This window comes from Anguilla anguilla, chromosome 18 (genome assembly GCF_013347855.1).
Source record: "Anguilla anguilla isolate fAngAng1 chromosome 18, fAngAng1.pri, whole genome shotgun sequence".
In the NCBI taxonomy this organism is placed as follows: domain Eukaryota; kingdom Metazoa; phylum Chordata; class Actinopteri; order Anguilliformes; family Anguillidae; genus Anguilla; species Anguilla anguilla.
In genome coordinates, this window is record NC_049218.1 from 7,314,294 (window position 1) to 7,329,100 (window position 14,807).

Genomic DNA, 14,807 nt, shown 5'->3' on the forward strand with positions numbered 1-14,807 from the left:
GCAAGAACAGGGTCTCTTCACTTCACTCTTACTCATTATAAATGTCTTCTGTGCCTTCTTAGTGATTTTACCTTTTTTTTGTATTCCTGAGACTACTACTTCTGATGTTCTCCACTTTTATAAGTCACTCTGGATAGAAACATCTGCTGATTGTAATGTTATGAAGTCATCGTGAGTATTTACACACACACACATGCACTCTCTCACACACACAGACACTCATGCACGCACACACACACACCCACTCATGCATGTACACACAGACACGCACGGATGGACACACACACACACACACACACACACTTTCTCACACATTGTGTGGCCCTTCACTTGCACTCCCAAAGCCAGCCGGACCGCAGCTCGGGATATAGAATGCTAAACTGCAGCATTAGCCTCAGTCAGAGTGTGAGTCGGGGTTCGGCAATAATGAGCTAAAATATATTTTGTTGCAACATCCTAAACATTTCACAATATCATAATCTGTCAGCTGCAGTCAGCAATAGTGAAAGTGTGGTATTTAGCAGGCCACCGTGAGCTATAAACCATGCAAAGAACAGGGTTGGTAAGCAGTACCACATTTTAAATGCATGCAAATGCACATTTCAGATTTATGATTTGAAATGATGCCCATCCTTGGTACAAGGCAGTCATCCTCAGCCACGAACCATGGCAGGAGACCGATATCAGTGCTGTTGAATTGTTTTTTTTTTTTTTTTTTTGACTTTGCGTTCTCCAGGATTTTATTGGTCCGGACAGTGATTGGCCGGTGTGCGGACGGCTCTGTTTCCGGTCCGCGCGAGCGCAGTGCCCAGACCTCGGCCACACGGTCGTGATAAATCGCTTCGAACCTGAGCGCCGGTATAATTGACTCGTTTTCTGAGTGCGGTCGTTCCTCGGTGAGAGTAAGTGTGTTAAATGGCGCGTTCTCGTGGTGAAATCCAATACGCCGCTTGGCAGGGCCTGGGCCCCGCTCTTGGGCCCGTATCGCGGAGAACTTTTGGGACCCATTACTGAACAGAACTCACATTTTACGTCTGAAATGGATTTAACGGCTGCCTCGTCCCAGCCCTGACCCTCTTTAAACGTACTGCGGTGCGGAGAGAACCCCGTGGCCCCGCGGAGCGTCAGGGGGGGTATTGGCGGATTTTTGGAACGGGAGGTGTTGTACTTGGCAGGCGGGGCGGGGTTTTGAGAGGCGTTTTTTTTGTGTGTGTGCAGAAGCGCGCATCTGCGGTGGCTTTTATTCGACAGCGCGTTGGCACGCTCTGCGGAGGGACCTCTTCTTCCTGCCTGCAGTTCCCTGTGACCTTAGCAACCAGGGCAGGGATTCATGGGCTCGGAAGAGGGCCGTGTGCAAGCGATGCTGTTCCTGTGGCCGTCTCCAGGAAAAGCTGTGCCGGCTGACGGCTCGTGCTTGATTTATTGTGTTGATTAGATTTATGGCGATTTGTACTTGGAAGTGACATCTCCTTGCTGTTACATACAGCAGGACGACCCAAATGTGTGCGGTATTGGAAACTGCACTTTAACAAAGACGTCTTAGATCCCTGTCCATGAGGATCAACACTTCTGAAAAAACCTCTTGGTAACAGTGACTCATGTTAGAAACCTCTCCTTGAGTAAGAGCAGTCTTGGAAACCTCAACGTAATAAAGAGTTGTCTTAGAACCCTTTCCATCGGGAAGACTAGTCTTTGAACCCTCTCTATTAGGACAAGCAGTCATAGAACCGTCCCATTATGAAGCGAAGCTGTAGAACCCTCTCCATACGGAAGAGCTCTTATAGAAACCCTCTCCAGAATGAAGAACAGTTATAGAACCCTCTCCATAAGGAAGAGCAGTTATAGAAACCCTCTCCATAATGAAGAAGTTATAGAACCCTCTCCATAATGAAGAGCTCTTATAGTAACCCTCTCCAGAATGAAGAACAGTTATAGAACCCTCTCCATAATGAAGAGCTCTTATAGTAACCCTCTCCATAATGAAGAAGTTATAGAACCCTCTCCATAAGGAAGAGCAGTTATAGAAACCCTCTCCATAATGAAGAGCAGTTATAGAACCCTCTCCATAATGAAGAGCAGTTATAGTAACCCTCTCCATAAGGAAGAGCTCTTATAGAAACCCTCTCCATAATGAAGAGCAGTTATAGTAACCCTCTCCATAAGGAAGAGCAGTTATAGAACCCTCTCCATAATGAAGAGCAGTTATAGAAGCCTCTCCATAAGGAAGAGCAGTTATAGAAGCCTCTCCATAAGGAAGAGCTCTTACAGAAACCCTCTCCATACAGGAGCACATCTCCAGCCACTGCAGGGCGCATCTGATCGCCGTTTCATAACCTTACCGGTTTGGATCAGAGCTGCATCAGAGGCTTTCCCCTTCCAGTTTGAATAAACATCCAGAGTTAGCTAAGCACTCAAATTGTAAAACAATAAAGAAACGAAGTAGCGCTGGAACTGTCTACAGACCTGGCTCTGGCTGGCTGGGATGGGGGGGGGGAAACCAGCTCTGAAAATTAAACTCTCCAACAAAAAAGTGAGCTCAAAAAGTGCGGTGTGAAAGTTCCCCTTTCCCAAAAAGTGTCTCCTGCCACATCAGGCTCTGACAGGTGTGGTTTGGAAGACACCCACTCGACAATTTTTAGAAGACGTGAGGGGGCAAAAACACTCAATTACCATAAATATCCCGCATGAATATACAGTGTGTGAGTATTGGTGGCTTGTCTGAACTGCAGTTCAGCGCTCGCGCGTGTCGTTTTAGCATTCCTGTCCTTCCCGGGCGCCAAATTACCCTGGCGGTTTGACGGAGTGCGGTGGCTCCCAAACTGAGGATGTGGGCGAGCCGAGCCGAGCCGGGGTTTGTGTCAAAGAACCGCGGCAGGTTCTGCGGCGTGAGTGGTCAGTGACAGACTGGGTGTTCATGCGAAATTATGCACGTTTGTATTTACTTTTGAAATGTATTTTACATTTTGACATGGGGAGGGTGGGGTTTGTCTTTTCCATATGAAAATAATAATCTGAGGCTTTTTTTTTGATCATCGTAGTGCTGTTTGGAAAGGTTGCATGTTTTCCTAATTTAAAATGGGGCGAACCAATGGTCTTTGATTTAACTGACAGTCACTAGATAATTGATCAATTTTGGCACCCCTGCTTATAATGCTTATCTGCAGAGAAATAATACAGTATCACTGTTATCCACTTGATTTATAAGTATGCAGATTTATGAATGTGATTCATGTGCAAAAAATGGATTCTATTGAGTATCAAAATATTTTCACTGTGATTGTTCTAGTATTTGTATATATTATAGGCTATAGGTGTGTAGACGCACGCACATACACACCCACACACGTACACACACACACACACACACACACATACACATACACACACACACACACACACACTCACACACACGCACACACACACACGCACAGTCATAGCTACGCCCATATCGGATCTGTGTATTCCACACTGTGACCCAGCGGTGGAAAGGTCGGTGATTTAAGGGAGGGGGCGTCCCGGGCCCCCGCCGCAGAGGTGGGAACGGCTCCGTCTCGCCATCGCGCCCCCCCCCCGTCGCACGGGAGCGCCGCTTAATCCCGCCGAACGCCGCGTCCCCACGCCGCCGCGCGCTCAGGCGGGGACACGGACGCGCTCCTTTACGGGCGGGTAATGATGGCCCTGATTTTTCACCGCGGCGGAGGTCTTATTCACTGCCCCCGCGCTCGCGGATTGATGGGACGGCCGCGGGGCTGGAGCCGAGCGCTCGCCGCTTGGCACCGGCGGAAGGAATCCGGAAGGTTATCAGTCCCGTAAATCAGAGCTTCTGCGGTGGGCGTCCCCGGCTCCTTTTCCGTTAGCGACCCCGCAGCTCCGCCGCGCGCCTCCCAGCACGATGAGATAAACGCGTTTCCATGGCATTGTTTTTGATATGAGTGAACCCCCCCCCCTACGCCCCACGTCTTGCCTGAATGTGGACATTGTTCTCCGGGTTCAGTCCCGACCTGTCCCAGACTGCCTTGGCAGGGCTTGACTCGCTTTGGTGCGACAGGTTCCATTACTCAGTTCTCCAAACGCTCGGCGTGGCGCGATGTGGGGAATTTTGTGGGACACCTTTTTTTGAACAGCAGCGAGGAAATTCACAATCCCCCCCCCCCCCCCCCCGTCTGTCTCTTTCCGCTCGGGTTTCATGTTGACGTCTTAACTGTAATTAAGTCTGAAGTGTGTCACAGGAGGCTTTGGAGCGCAGCGATTCTGCGGATCCAGAGCTTTTGTTATGGGCATCGTTTCTGGGGTTGACCGCAGAAGAAAGTCATTTTTTAAAACCCCGTGCGAGCGCTTTAGCAGAAGAGAGCTTTTTCTCTCCCTTCAGTGCTGTGATCACTCTTTTCCCCTCTAGCCAGCAGACTGATTGAATGCCAGCATTGTCTGGGTCATTCAAAAGTTAAGCTTTTCTCTTTTCTTTTTTTTTTTGTTGCTTGCAGCCTATAAGGAAGCCAGAGAGTCTGAACACATGCTTCTTTTGCACTGAACACATGCTTTTACAGTGAACACATGCTCCTATTACACTCAACACATGCTCCTATTACACTGGACACATGTTCCTTTTACACTGAACATGTGCTCCTTTTACACTGGACACATTCTCCTTTTACACTGAACACAACCTGCTTTTACACTGAACGCAATCTGCTCTCACACTTAACACAGTCTGCTCTTACACTTTTCACAAACTGCAGTTACACTGAACACAAGCTGCTTTTACATCTGTTAATTGTCAGCTGAACTGGTAACTAAACACGGGTGCTAATTGAAAATACTATGAATTCAAAGAGAAGAACTTTGTTATCCAGAGCTGCTTGTGCAACATACAGTAGATTCTGACACACTCGTACTGTACTGTGCATACAGTAAGGATAATTGGCACAGGCGCCTGAACACCTTGCGTGTGGGAGCTTGTTTGCTTTGGTGGGCAGGTGGTTGAACTGCGGATTGTTCTAGAGAAATCTGAAATCTGAATAAATGTCGCTGCGCGTTCCAGAAGCCGGGTTCCCATGCTTGGCTCAGATTGATTACCCCCGCTTCTCGTCCTGTCACGTCTCCATTAGACGGCAAGAGGCGTGAAGCTGTCTTTTGTGAGGCACACACCCTCACTGTGGGGGGGCGGGCGATGTGGGGGGGAGGTTTAGGGGGGGCCCGGGGGGGGGGGGGGGGGGGGGCTGCCCCAGGGCTGCGTCTGAACTCTGCATTCAGCTGAGTAACCTCTCCAGCCCGCTCTCTCCTCCGGCGAATGAATGGCCTCCTTTATTAATGTCGGAGGGGGGGGGGGGGGGGGGCCGTCGGGTACAAAACGGCCGGTGGAGATAAACAGCCACTTGAGAGAGCCGCGCGGAGTTCATTAAGAGCGAAGGTGGCGATTCGGGGGGCGGTCAATCGAGCTGGGGGGGGGGGGGGGGGGAGGGGGGGGGGGGCTTGCGGCTTGCGGCTTGCTTTCGCCTTAATCTCCCCCCTGCCCCATTAACATGGCGGGAAAATGGATTGAATGGGGAGCAGGAGAGAGAGAACGTATGGAAACCTGAACAAAGAGGGACACTAAGGGGCGGGTCCCCCAAAATGAAGTATCGCTGTTTGATTATTGGGGAAGATGTGAGCCGTGTCTCATTGGTGCTCCAGAGGAATCGAATTTTCCAAAAGCAGTCACAATTACAACCAATGTATAAAGGTATGTATGTATGCAACAGCTGAGCAGCCAATTGTCCAATTGCTTTTGGTCCCCTAAAATTGAGGTCTATGTATGTAATGGGCCTACACGGTTTACCCAATATGGATGTAAATACCTTCAATGTATACCTTAAAATAAAGCTGACTATCTGCTCTTTTGACCTCACATTCATTGTTTCATTTCAAATCCAATATGGTGGAGTACAGAGCCACGGCAACGAGAAGCTGTCCCTGTCCATATGCTTGTGCGCTGTATGTGCGTGTGATACATACTTTCCATACATTTTTATTTCCCAGCGCTGACCCTGTGGTGCCTGTTAAAGCAGCTCGGGGGCTTGTGGGGCTTTGTTCTGCACTGAGAGTGATGCCGGGCCCAAAGAGCCCATCGTTTTCCTTCCAGACGGATCTTATTTTAAGACTGTTTTCTGTGCTGCCACATTAAATACAGGCTGGCCTGACCTGTGTTTGGGCGGGGGGTTAATACCAGTCTGCCTGTTCCTGGAGGGGCCCCTCGTACGCTGCAGATCAAAGTGGTGCGTAAGTCCCGAATAGGGGGCGAAACGGAATTCACCTGCGTCAGAAGCACCAAAACCGCCGGGCCCAGCCAGGCCGTGCCGGGGACGAGCGGCAGCTGTGCTCCCTCCGGCCGGATTAGGGGGCTCCGTCGTGTCTCTCTCTCTCTTTCTCTCGCTCTCTCTTTATTTCTCTCTATCTCTCTCTTTCTCCGGCTCGAAAACCCGAGTTTTACCGCGGCTTCACTCCGCCCGTAAATTGGCCCTTTATTGCTTTTGCAGCCTCCATCTCGCAAATTAATGAGAGACGGAGAGCACCCCAAGTCCCACGGACGAGCGACAGAGAGCGCCCAGTGTCCCGCGGGCGAGCGACAGAGAGCGCCCAGTGTCCCGCGGGCGAGCGAGCGACAGAGAGCGCCCAGTGTCCCGCGGGCGAGCGACAGAGAGCGCCCAGTGTCCCACGGGCGAGCGACAGAGAGCGCCCGGTGTTTCGCGGGCGAGCGACAGAGGAGTGCCCAGTGTCCCGCGGGCGGGCGAGCGACAGAGAGCACCCAGCGTCCCGCGGGCGAGCGACAGAGAGCGCCCAGTGTCCCACGGGCGAGCGAGCGACAGAGAGCGCCCAGTGTCCCGCGGGCGAGCGACAGAGAGCGCCCAGTGTCCCACGGGCGAGCGACAGAGAGCGCCCAGCGTCCCGCAGGCGAGTGTGAGTGTGAGGCGTGTATTTTCCTGCAGCTCTCACTGAAAGTCACGGCTCTGGACTGCAGGCCTGGATCTGTGCGCTTGAGAACGTCCTTGAGTCCGTTCTGCAGGGACCGCAGCATTAGCGTGCGTCACGTTCCCGGGGTCCGAGAGTGTCGCCGTGGATACAGCAAGATGGGGGGGCGGGGGGGCACTGCAGTAAATTTTAAGTGAGAAAAAAACGAGTGCTTTTAAAAGATAAACTGTGGGCCCAGCGATGGCTGTTATGTCTGCACAGTGAGGAGTGGTTTCATGGCAGTGAGAGAGAGAGAAAGAGCTGGGGCCTGTCCCCCCAGTGCTCCCCACCTGAGACTGGGCTTGTAGAGGGCACAGACTCACCTGTCCTGATGTTCATCAGTCTGGCCGGACTAATCCCAGAGTCCCGTCTGCAACATGACACAGGGGGGGCTCTGTGGCGATGAACTGAAGCCCTCAGTCTTGCAGGGGTCCGCTGGGGTGCAGGGCACTGCTGGTGTCGCTCACCTGGACTTAGTGTCTTTCCTCTGCCGTCTCCAGTTCCCCCTCTCTCCACCCCAAAACACCAGCGACATAGTTCTACTTTCCACTTTGGGGGGACGTCAAACAGGAAATTTTCATTAGATTTTTTAATGTGTTTTTTTTTGGGGGGGGTGGGGGGGGGGACTAACAGCATTATACAACAGGATCATATTGGGTGGGACCATTTGATGTTCCCCTTCATGCACAACACCCCATGGAGCCCTACATGTGTCGTCTTACCCTCCTGAGCTGCCTATAAATACACACTTTATACCAGCGAGTCTAATACCCTGGACTTCAATGCCTGACCACTATAATTATTTGCCATGTAGATTTCCCATTATCACCCAATTACCGGTTAGCCTGAGTTTGCCTACGTACCAGCTCTTGCCATTTTGAGTTTTCTTTTTCATTTTAACAGAGGATTTTTTTTAACCTCACTTGTTTTTTTTTTGGGGGGGGTGGGTGGGTGGAAACGGGGTCAGGCTATGTCTCAAACTTCCTGTTTTCCCTGTTTTTCTGTAGAGTATCTTTGTGACGGCGTCTCTGTAATTGGTGATGTTCGGATAAAACTGCACTGAAAGAGGTTTGTTTCTCCAGAGCGTGATTGCGACTCGGTAAAATGCGATTGTTTGGACACTCTGAATGCTCGGTTAGATTGCTTCTGAAAGTGAATAATTGTTGCGCTGTGGTCATAAGTTATATAACCGCACATTTCCCCCCCCCCCCCCCCCCGTGCCTACACTGAGAGAAAATTATATGGCTCTCAGTGGCTGGGATTAGTGAATCACCCCTGTAAGTGCTGTGTGTTATTTCATTTCCTGCTCCGTGTAACGCGTCCATTAAGGACAAAGTGAGTGCACTCGTACCTTAGACTGGGCTCAGCTTAAATAATCACTCAACACTGCTTTTGTCCTTCTGTACTGTCGCCATGGTGAGAAACTGGCTGCATGGTGGCAAGCAGCAGTCTCACATTCTCTCTCTCTCACACTGTCTCTCATTCTCTCTCTCTCTCTCCTGGTCTCACATTCTCTCTCTCTCTCCCTGTCTCACATTCTCTCTCTCTCTCACACTGTCTCACATTCTGTCTCTCTCTCACACTGTCTCTCATTCTCTCTCTCTCTGTCTTTCAGTCTCACATTCTCTCTCACCTTCTCTCTCATTCTGTCTTTCACTTTCATTCTCACTCATTCTTTCTCTCTTTCATTCTCGTCTCTCACTTTCATTCTCTCTTGCCCTCATTCTTCTCTGTCTCCCTCTCGCCCTCTCTTCACTGTCAGTCACCTAGCATCTGTCTCTATTTCTCTCACTATCTCTCAATCTCTCACCGTATCTGTCATTCTCACTCTCTCTTTCTCCATCACTCTCTCTTTCTCTCCTGCTCTCTCTCTCTCTCTCTCTCGGAACCCAAACTGCAGATAGCCCCGCATGTGGCCGATCACCTATGAGCAGAATGCTCCGGAATGCTAACTGTGCATGAAATTGCGCTGATAAGAGAAATTGGCCCGATGTTCCAGTCTGCAGGAATGTTTTTTTTTTTTTTTTTTTTTTAAAGGGAAAAAAAAGGGAACTTAGCTTGTTAGCCAGCTGAGTGAGAAGTCCTCAGATCCTCTGTGATGGCTGGCACATTGCAGTAGAGAGAGAGAGAGAGAAAGTGAGAGGGGGACAGAGAGAAAAAGAGAGAGAGGGAGTGAGAGGGGGAGAGAGAGAGTGAGAGGGGGACAGAGAGAGAGAGGGAGAAAGAGAGAGAGGTGGGAGAGAGATGGAGAAAGAGAGAGCGAGAGAGGGTTGAGAGAGAGAGAGAGAGAGAGAGGGTTGAGAGAGAAAGAGAGAGGGAGAAAGAGAGAGATATAATGGAGTCTGCTAGGCTTCATCAGTGTCAGTACCCTGACAGGCCCTTCTCCTGCTGCATTTTAGTCAGCCGTGACGGGTATTGATGGGCCCAGCGCTCGCCTCTCTCATTGTGGCTGTGCTCCCCTGTCCAAACTCAGAGTCGGTATTCTGAGGGCTAGCAGCCGTCTATTTTACCGCTAAAAATAGCCCGTTGAGCTTGCCAGGCTGATAAACCGGTAATTAGTGGTGCCATTATCTGGTCCAGAGGCTCTTGGTCTCTACAGGACTCTGTTCAGAGAAGCTTTTCACGTTGAGTTGTATTTACTGCTGTGGTTGAAGAGGGACTCGCCGGAGATAGATGTAGTTTAGCAGTTAGTCCCGTCTAGTTTGGTGTGATTAACCTCCACCACAGAAGCGCTGTTTGTGGTAGAGTAAAATGGTGGCAGAAACGGTATTAAGATAACTCCTGGTGAAATGACTTCATTTAAATGGCTATTGTCAAATTTGCAATGATAAGAATGGCGGTAAGAATGTGCAACGTGGTTTCATCACCAACGAACATTGAGTGACTGTGTCAGTGTTTTATGCGGTCAAATGAATGTTATTAAGGCTGTCGGATTTTACATGCGTTGAGGACGGGGTTAAAGATCCACCAGAATTTATACAGTCTCTGATTGGTGAGCATGGAAATGGCTATCTGAAATGTAGACACCTCAGTCTAGCATGTCCTTATTTATTAATCCTTTATAACATGTGGAAAGGAAGCAAGTAAGATTTTATAAGATACTGTACCATGTGTCCTCTACATAGAAAGGAGTTGGGTCTTTAGCTCTGTTTCTGCAAGAAGTTTTAAGCTGTTTGTTGTAAACACAGTGAGTACACACATACGTGTAACACCACTTTTCTGGACTTGACTGGTTTCTGTTTTGATGTGGCTGTTAAACGGCATCCAGGCCTGGAGTAAGTGGAGCTCTGAGCAGGACCAGGCAGCTGGGGGGGGGGGGGGGGGGCGGGGGGGCGGGGGGGGGGGGGGATGTGCCAGGGGAGAGGTGATGGAAGGAGAGGAGAGGAGAGGAGAGGAGGGGAGTGGAGGAGAGAGGGGGGAGGGATGAGGAGCTGAGAGGAGAAGGGAGAGGAGGGGTGGGGGTGGGGGTGGGGGTGGGGGTAGGGGTGGGGGCGGGGGCGGGATTGGATGCGCTGTCGTTTCATAAAGCCTGCAGCTGTGACCTTGGATTCTCGGCTCATGAGAGTTTGTGGGCGCAGTCAAATTCGACCTGACGGGCAGCCAATGAGGTGACCTGAGAGAGAAAGGGAGAGAGAGCTAAAGAGGGAAGGAGGAGAGAGAGTAGAGAGATGGGGAATAAGCAGAAAGAGAGAAGCTACCTGCCCATTATAACTACACGCTGCTGCCCTGTCATATCAGAACGCCTGGCTCTCCACAGCAAAACCACTGTGCTCATGATTCAACCAACATTTCTCCTTAGCTTTTACTTTGAATTGAAAGCTAGACTAGACAGCTAACTAAAACAGACTCGCGAAACTGAGTTTGTGAAAAAGTGTCACATTTATGTTGATTGAATCCAGGCCAGTGACTGGTTCTTGCTCAATTAGTCAGTGATACCGTATTGTAGCTCCTTCCATTTTGATGTGGCATGAAACCTCGCCGTTCTTCCAGGACTGATGTGATTAATGCTGTAAAACACAGGAAGAACATTTGGATGGATGTACAGTACCAGTAATTAACTAATAAATCTGGACGGACAGTTCTAGTGCTTCTGTTGGTGTTGAGTTTCGATTTGGCTTCTTTCTGGAAAACATCAATTTCAGGTTTGTGTAGCTGTAGCGGGGGAGTTAAGCTAGCAGTCAGATCTGACTGAACCGCCCTAGGCGACCTTTCATGGGTGGGAACAGGGTTCAGGGTTGTGTTTGTTTTCTGTTTTCTGTTGAGGAATTAGGTTTCTTTGTGCGGAAGACACCGAGTTGAAAAATGTCGCCGTTGGGAACGGAAATCCATACTTGCGTCCACGGTAGCTTCCTGTGCGGAGTGATTAATTTCGCGCGTATGCAGGTCATCCCTGATAAGCGAGCAGCGGCAACGGCTCCTCCTTCAGCAGGGCGGGGGCGGGCGCGGGGGGGGGGGGGGGGGGGGTTCTGTCAGGCACAAATGCAAGGATTGCACTAAAACCGCAGACACGGCAATCCGCGCGCCCCCATAAATCTTCCCCCCCGGTCCAACCCGAGTTTGAGGAGTTCTCAGCAGGTGTTTTCAGTTCTTGCTACGCTCGAAGGGCAGCTTCACCCTAGAACCAAATTTTTTATTTAAAAATATGATCTGTTCATCAATAGTAATATGGCAAATAAAAATGTACGTGGCAGTTGGTGAACATGCCAGTCCTCTATCCATGGGGACCGCCCCATGTACTCAGTATGGTAATGACACATAGCGGTGTCAAAGAGGCTTGTTTCAGATGCAGAATGAGCCAAATAAGACAGAATCACAATTATGATTTTAACATACATATGTAATATAATCTGTTTACTCATCCAACAGTGGAAGGTTAAATAAATCACAATTTGAAACTGTTGGTTTATTTTCCCTTTAAATGGCCTTTGGTACATCATCTCATTTTCTGGACAGTGGACAAAATACATTTAAGCTCCAATAGGAATATAAGTGGTAGTGGATATTTCTTTTTAGAAAGCACTTAATTTTTCACGAAACTGCCATGCAAGGTTTATTTATGAAGCTGTTGGTTGCCCTTCATTCTGTGAATTCTGTGCCTAAACTCAGACTGCAGTTAATGTTAATGTAGTGTGAGAGAGTAGTATTGAAACATAAATATGTATTTTTTCTGGGCACGCTGTCTCCTCAGCTGATTAATGGTGTTTTCGCTCCAGGTTCCAAACTGTGTGTTCTGGCCATGCAGTTCCACGCTGTACAGTAGCCAGGCCAGTGTGTTGAGTTTCATCCCAGAGTGGACAGTCCTGTGGGTGTGCTTGAGTGCTTGAGGCTTGCAGTTTATTTATCCCTTCCTTTCCTGATATTGAATTATGTCAAGATATTTAGTAAAAAAATAAAAAAATCTGACAGTTAAAAAAAAAAAAAAAAAATTTGATAAACGACACGTAGTTTGACATCAACAAGGAAAAGAATGTTGCTCATCAAAAAAGGGAAATATCCACCAAGAAAACATACACACATCATTGTAAATCATGAAAAGAAGAGGATTTACATCCCAATGACATCATAGCTTAAACTGGCCAAGGAAAGACTTAGTTTTGATACACAAAATACAGGTCAAGCCAATTGTTAGGGTTATAAAACAAGGCAAGGCTTTTGGGTGGAGGCTTTACATTACATTACATTCATTTGGCAGACGCTTTTATCCAAAGCGACGTACAAAAAAAGTGCATATCATAACGTCATATCAAGCTTTAACGTCTGTCTGTCTGCCTGCCTGTTTGTCTGTCTGTCTGTCTGTCTGCCTGCCTGTCTGTTTGTCTGTCTGTCTGTCTGTCTGTCTGTCTGTCCTGCTGTTCAGTGGATGATCCAGGAGCCCCACCGGGTGGCGACGTTCTTCGGCTGCATCGGCACGGACAAGTTTGGCGAGATCCTGAAGAAGAAGGCGGAGGAGGCGCACGTGGACGCGCGGTACTACGAGCAGGACGAGGAGCCGACCGGAACCTGCGCCGCCTGCATCACCGGCGACAACAGGTCAGGGCGCTATCACTAACCCCCCCACCCCCCACCCCTCCCCCCTTTTATTCTTTAAAACTGACAGCTCTCTGCCCTGGTGGAGCTCTGTGGGTGTGGCGTGCTCCGCCCCAGCTGTTACGCGTTTTGTAGCACGGGTGTGTGTTTTTAAAAAAAAAACTTTTTTACCTGGTTACCCAGGAAACGCTGATTTTTCGAGCGCACCTCCAGGGCTTTCTCACTCCAGCAGCGGGTAGCGAGAGAGACCTCAGGCAGCGGCATCACACGGGCGGCTCCTGAGGCGTTTCGCGCAGAGTTTAAGCGTTTCCTGGCTAATGAGGAGAAAATGGCGTCCTGTCTGCTATGCACGGGTCAGATAGACAGATAGAGACGGGATCGCAGCACTAGGCCAGGGCGGGGTCCCTGACGTATCGTCATGGCGACAGGATCCTGGGGGAAGCTGTCAGTGACACGCTGCATTGGGGTGTGGTTTACCCCCCCCCCCCCCCCCACCGCCTGACCCAGGAACGCTCTGTCTGTTCATCACCTCAGTGTCCTGGTTCACTGTTTCCGTACCCTGCGTGCACCCATGTCTCCGCCCCCAAGGCATGCTAAAGCCATTACCTGGACAGGTCCTGGGCGTGGCTTCACCACAGGTGTGGTGTGGGGTGTTAGCACTGTGAACAGTGTGCTTCTTAAATAGATATAATTTTAGAGCTTTATTGGACAGGACCAGTGCAGAGAGACAGGAAGAATGGGGAAGTGAGAGAGAGAGGGAGGCATATGCGGCAAAGGTCGCACGGCCAGATTCAAATCACCGGTGAGCATTGAGCATGTGCACAGTGCTCTACAGGCTACACCACGAGACACCCCAAAAGTTGTTTTTTTTCCCCAGTATCAGTGACTCTGCTATTATCTCTGATTTTAATGGTTTAAGTCTGACACTGGACTTAATCTAGATGAGGTTTGTGTAAATTTATCTGTTTACCCTGGAACCTCTGAAAGAAACTGCCAGTTGAGCTGTATTAACATAACATAACATCATAATGATGAGAATAGGCCATTCAGCCTGACAATGCTCGCCATTTTCCTAACTAAGTTCTACCTAGTGCTCTGATTACCTACAGCCTAGATGGTATCTAACACTGTGTCATGCCTGGTCTTGAAAATCAGAGTTTCTGTCTCTCCTGTGTGACCTGGCAGGCTATTCCACACATTGACTACTCTCTGCACGAAAAAATTATTCCAAATTTCTGTACATATTCAGAGGGTCATATACACATAAACTTGTTATGTGTGCAATTTCTGCATTCAAGGACTTCCTGCATATCTGCCTGAACATCTTATTCTAATTTCATTAGTATCAAACAGCATAACATAATGCCCCCTAGTCGCAATTTGGAACCCAATCCTTCTTTTACTGTTGGTATTGGTATCTGTCATACTGGTTTGCCATATTTGCCATTATTTACTTGTAATAAAAAGTACCCTCTGTAAACCAGTGGGCCCTGCACATGTAAACACATTTTGCTCAATTATATTTGAGTGGCATTTGTGCTAATTTTATAATAATGACATTTTGTGATAATTTTGCTAGAATGTTTTGCGGTTTATTAAGTTGTGTAAGTCAAAGGAAAACATTTACTCTGGATCTCAGTAGAGCAGTTTGTGTCAGAGCTCAGTTACAGACTCATAGTAGCAAGTTTTTAATTTATGAATTTATGATTTCTTCTTCAATCATGTTTTAATGTGCCTCCTGTATCAGGGTTAAGCAGTCATGTCTTGTTTTATTGTTGTGTTTATTACTTCAGTAA

General features: G+C 48.8%; 1 protein-coding gene across 3 annotated transcripts in view; it reads left to right on the forward strand.

Moving 5' to 3' along the window:
* The window catches only part of LOC118218076 (adenosine kinase-like), a 149,680-nt gene that overhangs the window by 49,516 nt on the left and 85,357 nt on the right, over positions 1 to 14,807 (forward strand). For all 3 annotated transcript variants that reach the window (XM_035400469.1, XM_035400470.1, XM_035400472.1), the window contains exon 5: positions 12,842 to 13,014. In XM_035400469.1, the coding sequence (XP_035256360.1) occupies positions 12,842 to 13,014 (173 nt within the window). The remainder of the gene's footprint in view (positions 1 to 12,841; positions 13,015 to 14,807) is intronic.